Raw genomic sequence first — 13,269 nt, 5'->3', positions numbered from 1 at the left:
TGGGTTCGTTTTTGTCTCTCCTTGACTGCCACCAAAACCCTGTTTTGTTCTTGTCATACTCAGCAGTTATTATACTGCTTCTAGTATAAACAGAGCATGACAACTACACAATTTATGTATATGTATATATGTAAGTGATTTTAAAGCTTTGTCTTCATTGACTATTTCTATTTCTTGGGAGTCAGATCATTAGTGTAAGATTTTTACTTTTAGGCATAAATTATCACCTTCCTATTACAAACTCTATGAATTTGCACATAGAAATGGAGTGAATATTTTGAGTATAGGTTAATAAAAGGTGTAAACCTAGGCAGGTGTGATTTGGATTTTAGGAGCTAAGAATTATTCTATTTCACAATATAGTCCTATATGTGTTTCTGCTCTGAAACTATATTATGTTGGCCAGCTTTAAAAACATAAAGAACAGGAGAATTTTGATAGTTTTCCTTCTTTACTTCTATTGCTTATTTGCTCAAACCAGCCGTAATATCTCTGAGACTCTGATTCAGTGGCTAATATCTTTTTAGCGGAACTCCCACCTCCGTATACAGCCATTGCCAGTCCAGATGCCAGTGGTATTCCAGTAATAAACTGCCGCGTGTGCCAATCTCTCATCAATTTGGATGGCAAGCTTCACCAGCATGTGGTTAAGTGCACGGTTTGCAATGAAGCTACGGTAAGTGGAGATTTTCATTAATAAAAGCAGAAATTATTATCTGACATCTCCCTAAAAAAGTACTCCAATAATGTTACTTACAAGTAGATGTGGGCTGGATACCGAAATGGCCATTTTTTTATCCTTTCTTCCCTCTGGCTATTTCTCTTTTATCATACAAGGATGCCTCCAGGTGTTTAAAGCTAACTCCATTATGAAAATTTCATGATGAATTTAAATGTAATGCCATTTGGCTCTTTACTTTCTAAAATGAGACTGACCATGGACAGTCATTTACAATTATCTTCAGTGTCTATCCACATCTCAATGAAATCCATTCTGATTATCACTAAAATGAAATATACTGAACTTCACTACAAATGTGGACTTTGTACTTATTATGTGGAAAATTATTTAAACTTGTTTTACATCTGTAGGATGTTGATATAATTTTTCTGGGCTTTTGTGATTGTGCATTTATTATTGGCATTTGTGTTGAAGTGTTTATTAACAGCTTGGTATATTATTCCATTTATTTGATATTAATTCAGTGAAATATTCAAAAAAACTTGAAGGACATATTTTTTTACTGAACCTTGGGAAGAGCAACTAAATTTTAAGTAAGATTTTTACAGTTTTAAGTAATAAACTGGTATAAAGAGTATACTGGTTAAATTAAATATATTTCTACTTTCATGGTTAGGCTTTATTTTTAAAATTTCAATCTGTCTCAAAATTTGAAATTAAATATTAATTTAATTTTTGGTATTTGTAGTTTTTCCTCTTTAGAAAAAGCCTAAAAAAAAGTCAGCCAATGATTATTGTATCTCTAAGAACCCTGAAAGATGAATACTGGGGGCTTTATAATATGTTTTATGGAAAAGTCATAAGCTAAAACCTTAAGTCATGAAGCAATATATATCATTGTAAATACTTTTTCTATAAGTGACATCTTTTAGAGAACTTTATTGTGTAAATAGATGATACCTACAAAACTAGCTATTTTCTTTTTCAGTTGAACACTTAAATAGTAAATTTAATTAATATCAACTTCCTTAGCGCTCCTTTTAGAGTTGGCAAGCAAATAAGAATTGTTAGACACAAATAGCAATTTAAAAAAATAGAAGTGTCTTAAAGGCTTCCTTGGATTTGGCATTAGTGTTGAATTTTTTCACCTCTTCCTTCATCCATACAAACTTTGTTCTTTAATGAGAAGAAAGAAAGGAGATTTAAAGCTTTATATTTACATGTGGAAGTAAACAGAACAGAGTAGGTCAATTATGAAAGAATCTCAAAGTCACTATGGATTTAACCAGCAGCCTCAAGCTGGTTACTTAGAAGTGATGAGTTCATATAGGGTCAATAAAATTTGGCTACAAATAAGCTAGCTACTTTTGGACATAAAGAAAATTGTGCTGAAATTTTTATATCATTACTATCACTGTTAAGTAAAGAAATGTAAATAATTGTAAATATTCTAGAGAATATGAATAGTATTTAATCAGATTGTCTTGTATGGCATTAGTAACATTACAAGGGAAGAAAAAATTGAAAAAGAAAAGCCTTTGAGGAATGCTGTAACATGACCTGCTAATGTTTACAGTGTAATGTGATCTTAAATTTATGAATGAAGAGGTTAGGCAACTGGCAGCTTCTCTGGAGAAATTCTATGTTGAAAAGAACAGATATAAAAGACAGATATAGTGGACCAGGGCCCAAGAGAACAGTTCTCTTATGTTCACTATCACTGTTTCCTACTCAATTTAACTGGTTATTCATTCTCCTCATGTCACCTAAAACAGGATGTCAGTGTATCTATTCTCTTGGGTAGCCACCTTTAACAGGAACTGGACATTCCTGTGGAGATTGAAAGAAATAAAACATAACAAAACAAAAAAATCAAGGTTAATAAAAGTCCTTTTTACTTCAGTAGATAGAATTAGGAAGGGAAGTAAGGTGTGTGTTGTGTATTGTGTGTGTGTGTGTCTGTGTGTGTGTGTCTGTATATGAGAGAGAGGAAGAATATGGACAAACTTTAGCAACACTTGGAGGACACAGAATTTAAGGTTAAAAGGAGAAGCAATATCTATGACTAGTTAATGGAAAATTTGAGAAGTCCTGGAGAAAGAGTGGAGCTAGTTGGCTGCATACTTGATTGAGTCTGAGATTTGGAGACTAATAGAGTGGGGTTTGAATCTGCCACTTAGTAGCTATATATCCTTGGGGACTTCTCTAAACTGTGGTTCTTCATGTAAAGAGGTATAATAGTAATAATACCTACCTCTTAGGGTTGCTGTTGGGATTACAGAGGTAAAGTGCCCAGCACAGTTCCTGGAACATGTAAGCTTATTTTGCCAAGTAAGACTATTAAAACTTATGCATATGAACAATGTCATCTCCCCTGCTGCCCCCCCACCCCAGCTCCACTGTTTTACTGTAGACCAGACATGACATGGTGTGGACTGGCATTGAGGACCAGTGCTTGAAATCTTCTATTTCAATCATCTTGTTTTACAAATGAGAGAACTGAGGTCTAGAAGTATGGTGGGAATAAAATACAGGCTACCTCAGAGACATTACAAGTTCAGTTCCAGACTACTTCAATAAAGCAAATATTGCAATAAAGCAAGTCACACAAATTTTTTGGTTTCCAGTGCAAATAAAAGTTATGTTTACACTATTCTGTTAGTGTGCAATAGCATTATGTCTAAAAAAAGGATATATCTTAATTAAAAAATACTTTATTGCTAAAAAATGCTAACCATCATCTGAACCTTCAGCAAGTCATAATCCTTTTGCTGGTGAAGCATCTTGACTCCCTTTTGATGGCTGCTGACTGATCATGGAGGTGCTTGCTGAAGGTTAGGGTGTCTGTGGTAATTACTGAAAATAAGACAACAGTGAAGTTCGCTGCATCAGTCAATTCTTCCTTTCATGAACCATTTCTCTGTAACACACAATGCAGTTTGGTAGCATTTTACCCACAGTAGAACTTCTTGCAAAATTGGAGTCGATCCTTTCAAACCCTGTGGCTGCTTTATCAACTAAATTTATGTAATATTCTAAATACTTTGTTGTCGTTTTAACAATCTTCACAGCATCTTCACCAGGAATAGATTACATGTCAAGAAACCAACTTTCTTTGCTTATCCATAAAAAGCAACTCCTTATCCATTAAAGTTTTATCATAAGATTGCAGCAATTCAGTCACATCTTCAGGTTCCACTTATAATTCTAGTTCTCCTGCTATTTCCACCACTTCTGCATTTTCTTCCTCCGCTGAAATTGAACACCTCAAAGTCATCCATGAGGGTTAGAATCAACTTCTTCAAACTCCTGTTAATTTTGGTATTTTGACTTCTTCCCATGAATCACGAATGTTCTTAATGCATCTAGAATGGTGAATCCTTTCCAGAAGGTTTTCAGTTTACTTCGCACAGATCTATCAGAGGGATCACTATCTATGGCAGCCTTATGAAATCTATTTCGTAAAAAATGAAACCTGAAAGTCAAAATTACTCCTTGATCCATGGGCTTCAGAATGAATGTTGTGTTAGCAGGCGTGAAAACATTAATTTCATTGTATATCTCCATAAGAGTTCTTGGGTCACCAGATGCATTAGCAATGAGCAGTAATATTTTGAAAGGAATTTTTTTTTCTCAGTGGTAGGTCTCAACAGTGGCCTTAAAATGCTCAGTAAACCATATTGTAAACAGATGTGCTGTCATCCAGACTTTGTTTCTCTATTTATAGTGTAGTGGCAGAGTAGTTTAGCATAATTCTTTAAGGGCCCTAGGATTTTCAGAATGGTAAATGAGCATTAGCTTCAACTTAAAGTCACCAGCTGCATCAGCCTGACAAGAGAGTCAGCCTGTCCTTTGAAGCTTTGAAGCCAGACATTGACTTCTCCTCTTTAACTATGAAGGTCCTAGATGGCATTTTCTTCCACTAAAAGGCTTTTCATCTACATTGAAAATATTTAGTGTAGCCACTTTTCTTAATTAGCTTAGCTAGATTTTCTGAATAACTTGCTGCAGCTTCAACATCAGAACTTGCATTTTTTTAATTGAAGTATAGTTGATTTACAATGTTGTGTTAGTTTCAGGTGTACAGCAAAGTGATTCATATGTATACACACACACACACACACGCATATATATATATTCCTTTTCAGATTCATTTTCCTTATAGGTTATTACAAAATATTGAATATAGTTCCCTGTGCTATATAGTTGGTCCTTGTTGGTTATCTATTTTATGATTAGTATGTATGTGTATGTTAATCCCAAACTCCTAATTTATCCCTCATCCCCGCTTCTACTTTGGAAACCATAAGTTTGTTTTCTATGTCTGTGGGTCTAATTATATTTTGTATATAAGTTCTTTTTTTTTAGATTCCACATATAAGCAATATTATATGCTATGGGTCTTTCTCTGTCTGACTTATTCACTTTAGTATGATAATCTCTAAGGCCATCCATGTTGCTGCAAATGGCATTATTTCATTCTTTTTAATGGCTGAGTAACATTCCATTCCAATATACCACATCTTCTTTATCCATTCATCTGATGGACAATTAGATTACTTCCATGTCTTGGCTGTTGTAAATAGTGCTGAAATGAACATTGGGGTGCATGTATCTTTCCAAATTATTGTTTTCTCTGGATATATGCCCAGGGGTGGGATTGCAGGATCATGTGGTAGCTCTACTTTTAGTTTTAAGGGAATCTCCATACTGTTCTCCATAGTGGGTGCACCAATTTACATTCCCATTAACAGTGTAGGAGGGTTTTTTCTCCACACCCTCTCCAGCATTTATTATTTGTAGTCTTTTTTTTTTTTTTTTTTTTTTTGCGGTACGCGGGCCTCTCACTGTTGTGGCCTCTCCCGTTGCGGAGCAACAGGCTCCGGACGCGCAGGCTCAGCAGCCATGGCTCACGGGCATAGCCGCTCCACAGCATGTGGGATCTTCCTGGACTGGGGCACGAACCCGTGTCCCCTGCATCGGCAGGTGGACTCTCAACCACTGCGCCATCAGGGAAGCCCTATTTGTAGTCTTTTTGATGATGGCCATTCTGACATGTGTGGGGTGATATCTCATTTTGATTTGCATTTCTCTAATAATTAGTGATGTTGAGCATCTTTTCATGTGCCTCTTGGCCATCTGTATGTCTTTTGTGGAGAAATGTCTATTTAGGTCTTCTGCCTATTTCTTGATTGGGTTGTTTGTTTTTTGATATTGAGCTGCATGAGCTGTTTGTAAATTTTGGAGACAAATCCCTTGTCTGTTGCATCATTTGCAAATATTTTCTCCCATTCTGTGGGTTGTCTTTGATTTCCTTTGCTGTGCAAAAGCTTTTATGATTTCCTTTGCTGTGCAAAAGCTTTTAAGTTTAATTAGGTCCCATTTGTTTATTTTTGTTTTTATTTCCATTATTCTAAGAGTCGGCTCAGAAAAGATATTGCTGCAATTTATGTCAGAGTGTTCTGCCTATGTTTTCCTCTAAGAGTTTTATAGTATCTGTTGTTACATTGAGGTCTTTAATCCATTTTGAGTTTATTTTTCTGTATGGTGTTAAAGAATGTCCTAATTTCATTTTTTTTACATGTAGCTATCCAGTTTTCCAAGCACCATTTATTGAAGAGAAGTCTTTCCTCTGTTGTATAGTCTTGCCTCCTTTGTTATAGATTAATTGACCATAGGTGCATGGGTTTATTTCTGGGCTTTCTATCCTGTTCCATTGATCTAAATTTCTGTTTCTGTGCCAGTACCATACTGTCTTGATTACCATAGCTTTGTAGTATACTCTGAATTCAGGAAGCCTGATTCCTCCAGCTCTATTTTTCTTTCTCAGGATTTGTTTGACTATTTGGGGTCTTTTATTTTCCATACAAATTTAAAAATTTTTTGTTCTAGTTTTGTGAAAAATGCCACTGGTAATTTGATGGGGATTGCATTGAATCTGTAGATTGCCTTGGGTAGTATAGTCATTTTGAAAATATAAATTCTTCTAATCCAAGAACATGGTATACCTTTCCATCTGTTTGTGTCATCTTTGATTTCTTTCTTTAGTATCTTGGAGTTTTCAGAGTACAGGTCTTTTGCCTCCTTAGATAGGTTTAGGCCTAGGTATTTTATTCCTTTTGATGCAATGGTAAATGGGATTGTTTCCTTAATTTCTCTTTCTGATTTTTCATTGTTAGTATATAAAAATTCAACAGATTTCTGTGTTTTAATTCTGTATCCTGCAACTTCACCGAATTCATTAACGAGCTCTGATAGTTTTCTGGTAGCATATCTAGGATTTTCTTTGTATAGTATCATGTCATCTGCAGTAACAGTTTTACTTCTTCCTTTCCAACTTGGATTCCTTTTCTTTCTTTTTCTTCTCTGATTGCCACAGCTAGGACTTCCAAAACTATACTGAAAAAAAAAAAACTGATGAGAGTGGACATCCTTGTCTTGTTCCTGATCTTAGAGGAAATGCTTTCAGCTTTCACCATTGAGTATGATGTTAGCTGTAGGTTTGTCATATATGGCCTTTATTATGTTGAGGTATGTTTCCTCTATGCCCACTTTCTGGAGAGTTTTTATCATAACTGGGTGTTGAATTTTGTCTAAAGCTTTTTCTGCAACTATTGAGATGATCATATGGTTTTTAATCTTCAATTTGTTCATGTGGTGCATCACAGTGATTGATTTGCGGGTATTCAAAATCCCTGCATCCCTGGGATAAATCCCACTTGATCATGGGGTATGATCCTTTTAATGTATTGCTGGATTCAGTTTGCTAATATTTTGTTAAGAATTTTTGTGTCTAAGTTCATCAGTGATATTGGCAGGTAATTTTCTTTTTTTGTGGTATCTTTGTCTGGTTTTGGTATCAGGGTGATGGTGGCCTCATAGAATGTTTGGAAGTGTTCTTTCCTCTGCAGTTTTTTGGAACAATTTCAGAAGGATAGTGTTAACTTTTCTGTAAATGTTTTATATAATTTGCCTGTGAAGCCATCTGGTCCTGGACTTTTGTCTGTTGGGAGTTTTTAAATCACAGATTCAATTTCAGTAGTTGTAATTGGTCTGTTTATATTTTCTATTTCTTCCAGGTTCAGTCTTGGAAGATTGCACCTTTCTAAGAATGTGTCTATTTCTTCTAAGTTTCCATTTTCTTGGCATATAATTGCTTGTACTAGTCTCTTATGGTCCTTTGTATTTCTGTGGTGTCCATTGTAACTTCTGTTTTTCATTTCTAATTTTATTGATTTGGCCTCTCTCCCCTTTTTTCTTGATGAGTCTGGCTAAAGGTTTATCAATTTTATTTATCTTTTCAAAGAATCAGATTTTAGTTTCATTGATCTTTTCTATTGTTTTCTTCATCTCTATTTCATTTACTTCTGCTCTGATCTCTTTGATTTCTTTCCTGTACTAACTATGGGTTTTGTTTGTTCTTTCTCTAGTTGCTTTAAGTGTAAGGTTAGGTTGTTTGTTTGAGATTTTTCCTGAGATAAGCTTGTATCTCTATAAACTTCCCTCTTAGAACTGCTTTTGCTGCATCCCATATATTTTAGATCATTGCATCTTCATTTTCATTTATCTCTAGGTATTTTTTGATTTCTTCTTTTTTTCTTGGTTGTTTAGTAGCCTATTGTTTAGCCTCCATGTATTTGTGGTTTCTGCAGTATTTTTCTTGTAGTTGATTTCTAATCTCATAGTGTTGTGGTTGGAAAAGAGGCTTGATATGATTTCAGTTTTCTTAACTTTACCAAGTCTTACTTTGTGGCCCAGCATTTGACCTATCCTGGGGAATGTTCCATGTGCACTTGAAAAGAATGTATTCTGCTGTTTTTGGATGGAATGCTCTATAGATATCAATTAAGTGCATCTGATCTACTGTGTCATTTAAGGCCTGTGTTTCCTTATTGACTTTCTTTCTGGATGATCCATTGAGGAAACTGGGATGTTAAAGTCTCCCACTATTATCGTGTTACTGTCAATTTCTCCTTTTATGGCTGTTAGCATATGCCTTATATATTGAGGTGCTCCTGTGTTAGGTGAATATATATTTTAAATGGTTATATCTTCTTCTTACAATGATCTCTTGATCATTATGTAGTGTCCTTCTTTGTCTCTTGTAGCAGTCTTTAAAGTCTAATTTTGTCTGATGTGAGTATTGCTACTCCATCTTTCTTTTGATTTCCATTTGCATGGAATACCTTTTGCCATCTCCTCACTTTCAGTCTGTATTTGTCCCTAGATCTGAAGTGGGTCTCTGTTGTAGACAACATATATATGGGTCTTGTTTTTTATCCATTCAGGCAGTATATGTCTTTTGGTTGGAGCATTTAATCTGTTTACATTTGAGGTAATTATCAATACATATGTTCTTATTGCCATTTTGTTCATTGTTCTGGTTTTGTTTTTGTTAAGTCTTTTTTCTTCCTTTCCTCTTTTGTTCTCTTCTCTTGTGATTTGATGACTAACTTTAGTGTTTGTTGGATTTCTTTTTCTTTTTGGTGTGTATATCTATTATAGATGTTTGATTTGTGGTTACTATGAGGTTTTGATATAGCAGTCTCTCTATATATACATGATTGTTTTAAGTTGCTGGTCTCTTAATTTTAAATGCATTACAAATATCCTGCATTTGTACTCTCCTCTTATGATTACTTGTTTTGATATCATATTTGTGTGTGGATAATTTTCTACCTTTACTTTATGTTTGCCTTTACCAGTGAGCTTTCCCATTTCATAATTTTCTTGTTAGTAGTTGTGGGCTTTTCTTTTCTGCCTAGGGAAGTTCCTTTAACTTTTGTTGTAAAATTGTTTTTGGTGGTGCTGAATTCTTTTTACTTTGCTTGTCTGTAAAGCTTTTGATTTCTCTGTCAAATCTGAATGAGACCCTTGCTGGGTAGAGTGTTCTTGGTTATAGGTTTTTCCCCTCTCATCACTTAAATATATCATGCCACTCCCTTCTGGCCTGTAGTGTTTTCACTGAAAAATCAGCTGATAGTCTTTTGGGGATTCCCTTGTATGTTATTTATTGCTTTTCCCTTGTTGCTTTTAATATTTTCTCTTAATCTGTAACTTCTATCAGTTCAGTTATTATGTGTCTTGGCGTGTTCCTCCTTGGGTTAATCCTGTATGGGACTCTCTGTGGTTTTATGGACTTGGGTTCCTGTTTCCTTTCCAATGTTAGGGAAGTTTTCAGCTATTAACTCGTCAAATATTTTCTCAGGCCCATTGTCTCTGTCTTCTCCTTCTGGGACCTCAATATTGCAAGTGTTGGTACATTTGATGTTGTCCCAGAAATCTCTTAAACTGTCTTTGTTTCTTTTCATTCTCTTTTCTTTATTCTGTTCCACAGCAGTGATTTCCAACATTCTGTCTTCCAGCTCACTTGTCTGTTCTTCTGCCTCATTTATTCTGCTATTGATTCTAGTGTGTTTTTCATTTTTGTTTTCTTCAACTCTGTTTGGTTGTTCTTTATATTTTCTAACTCTTTGTTAAAAAGTTATTGTAAGTTCTTGCTTGAGCATCCATTCTTTTCCTGAGTTCTTGGATCATCTTTACTATCATTACTCTGAACTCTTTCTTGGGTAGTTTGCCTATCTCTACTTCACTTAGTTGTTCTTCTGGGGTTTTATCTTTTTCCTTCGTCTGGAACATAATCCTCTGTCTTCTCATTTTGTCTAAAATTCTATTTGTATTTTTATGTATATAGAAGGTTAGTTATGTTTCTCAACCTTGGAGAAGTGGCCATCTGTAGGGGATTTCCTGTGTGTCCCAGTAGTACAGTCCCCTCTCATCACCAAGGGCCAGGGACCAGCTGGTCCCAGGGTAGATTCTGACCTGTGTTTGTAGACTCAGTTCCACTGGCTGCTGGACTGTGGTTTCTTGCTTCTGGTGTCTGCCTCCTTGTGGGTGAGGCTGGTCTAGAGGTTTATGCAGGCTTCCTGGTGGGTGGAGCCAGTGCCTACCCACTGGTGGGTGGAGCTGGGTCTTGGCTTTCTGATGGGCAGGGCTGTATCAAGGGGTGTGTCTAGAGGCAGCTGTGTGCTCAGGAACCCTTTAGGCAGCCTGTCTGCTGATGGATGAAGCTGTGTTCCCACCCTGTTGGTTGTTTGGCCTGAGACATCCCAGCACTGGCGCCTACAGCCTGTTGGGTGGGACCAGGTCTTGATGCCAAAATGTTGGCCTCTAGGAGAGCTCACACCAATGAATGTCCCCTGGTAACACTGTCACCAGTGTTGTTGTCCCCAGAGTGAGCCACAGCCACCCTCCCGCCTCCCCAGAATACCCTTCAAGACCAGCAGGTGGGTCTGCCCCAGGCTCCTATGAAGTCATTGCTTTTACCCTGGCTACCAGTGCACACAGGACCTTGTGTGCACCCTCTAAGAGTGAAGTCTCTGTTTCTGAGTCTCCAAAGTCTCTGCAGGAGTCCTATGGAGCTTCTGCAATCAAGCCTTTCTGGCCTTCAAAGCCAAATGGTCTGAGGGCTCCTCCTCCAATGCCAGACCCCGAGGCTGCAGAGCTTGATGTGGGGCTCAGAACTCTCACTCCTATGGGAGAATTTCTGCGATATAATTGTTCTCCAGTTTGTGGGCCACACACCTGGGGGGGTATGGAATTTGATTATATCAGGAGTGCACCCCTTCTACTGTCTTATTGTGGTTCTTCTTATGTCTTTGGTTGTAAAATATCTTTTTTAGTAGGTTCCACTCTTCTTAATCGATGGTTGTTCAGCAGTTAGTCGTGAGAAGAAGTAAGCTGAAGGCCCTTCTACTCTGCCATCTTGGACAGGAATTGAAAAAATTCTGCAGTTTTGCATGACACATACTGTTGGTTATGCAGTTAAGCACACAAGCCCTGGAGTCAGACTGCTGGGGTTCAGATTCAGCTTCTTTCCTTTAACCTCTATGTGATTGACAGCTAATGTCTCTATCTTCATGGAATTTATACCTCTTCTTTCACCCTTAGTCTAGCTGCAGGGACCTTGTGCAGAGGACTTGCACCTAATGAGTTGGATTAATTTGGATTAGAGTTTCCAGGTCAGAGCTGCTCCTGATATCTGGAATTTGCGAGCTGGGCCGTTGGCAGTTCACCTTGCAATTTTATTTTTTGGAGATGGCTCCTTTCTTTAAACTTCATAAACTAACCTTTGCTAGCTTCGAACTTTTCTTCTACAGTTTTGTCACCTTTTAGCCTTCATAGAATTGAATAGAGTTAGGGTCTTGCTCTGGATTAGGCTTTGGCTTAAGGGAATGTTGTATCTGGTTTGATCATCTATCCAGACTACTAAAACTTACTCCATATCTGCAATAAGACCGTTTTGCTTTCTTATCATTTGTATGTTCACTGGAGTAGTGCTTTTAGTTTCCTTTGGGAGCTTTTCCTTTGCATTTACAACTTGGCTGTTTTGTGCAAGAGGCTTAGCTTTTGGCCTGTCTCAGCTTTGGACATGCCTTCCTCACTAAGTTTAATCATTTCCACCTTTTGATTTAAAGTGAGAGATGTGTGAATCTTCCTTTCACTTCAATGCTTAGAGGCCATTGTAGGGTTATTAACTGGCCTAATTTCAATATTGTTGTGTCTCAGGGAATGGGGAGGCCCAAGGAGAGGGAGAGAGAAGGGGTCACTAGGTGGAGCAGTTGGAACAGATACAACATTCATCGATTAAGTTTGCTGTCTTATATGGGCAAAATTTGTGGCACTCCAAAATAATCACAGTACTAACATCAAAGATCACTGATCACAGATCAACATAACAAATATTATAATAATGAAAAACATTCCAAAATTGTGAGAATTACCAAAATTGTGACACACAGACACAAGGTGAGCAAATGCTATTTGAAAAATGATGCTGATAGACTTCCTTAATGCAAGATTGCCACAAACCTTCAATTTGTAAAATAGCACAGTATCTGCAAAGCACAATAAAGCACAGCACAGTAAAATGAGGTATGTCTGTATAAAAATAAATCTTGTCATTTGCCCAACACACATTTACTTAATGGTAAAATATGTATACAGAGAAATTAAGACAAATTCTGCTTCTTGATACTTTAGATTATATAGGAACACATTCTGGATGTTTGTGAATTTTAGATTGTCAGATTCTATCTATAATATAGTTTAATAAATTGCAGATGGCGTATTGCTAACTTATATATATTTCTACCAAGGTTATTTACTTAAAATTCTTAAATCTTAAAAAAAATATGTTGCAGACTTACAGAAAGTTAGAAAAAGAGTAGTACATAGTATAGAGAATTCCCATGTGGGCCGCTCACCCACATTCCACAAACATTGACACTTTGCCAAAGTAGCTTTCTCTCTCTAAATAAATAAATATTTTTTTCAAAACCTTTTAAGGTAATTGTGGACATGGTGCTCTTCTACCCCTAAACATTTTAGTGTAAATTTACCAAAATTTAGTGTAAATTTTCCTAAAAAAAAAAAGGACATTCACTTATACAATCACACTACAGTTATCAAATTCAGGAAATTAACATTGATACAATACTGTTATTTAATCTTTTGACTTAATTCATGTTTGCCCAATTGTTCCATTAAAAAAAAAAAAATCTGGTCCAGGAGTCAATTTAGAATTA

General features: G+C 36.3%; 1 protein-coding gene across 1 annotated transcript in view; it reads left to right on the top strand.

Moving 5' to 3' along the window:
- PIP4P2 (phosphatidylinositol-4,5-bisphosphate 4-phosphatase 2) overlaps positions 1–13,269 on the top strand; it is a gene marked incomplete at both ends in the record, with an annotated part of 84,466 nt that overhangs the window by 21,909 nt on the left and 49,288 nt on the right. The window contains one exon of the mRNA XM_082858689.1: positions 528–676. Coding sequence (XP_082714815.1) covers positions 528–676 — 149 coding nt within the window. The remainder of the gene's footprint in view (positions 1–527; positions 677–13,269) is intronic.

Source organism: Leucopleurus acutus (genome assembly GCF_964270905.1).
Source record: "Leucopleurus acutus genome assembly, chromosome: 17".
Classification (NCBI taxonomy): Eukaryota; Metazoa; Chordata; class Mammalia; order Artiodactyla; family Delphinidae; genus Leucopleurus; species Leucopleurus acutus.
The sequence above is the reverse complement of the archived record's forward strand: the minus strand, read 5'-3'. Positions and strand labels throughout refer to the sequence as shown.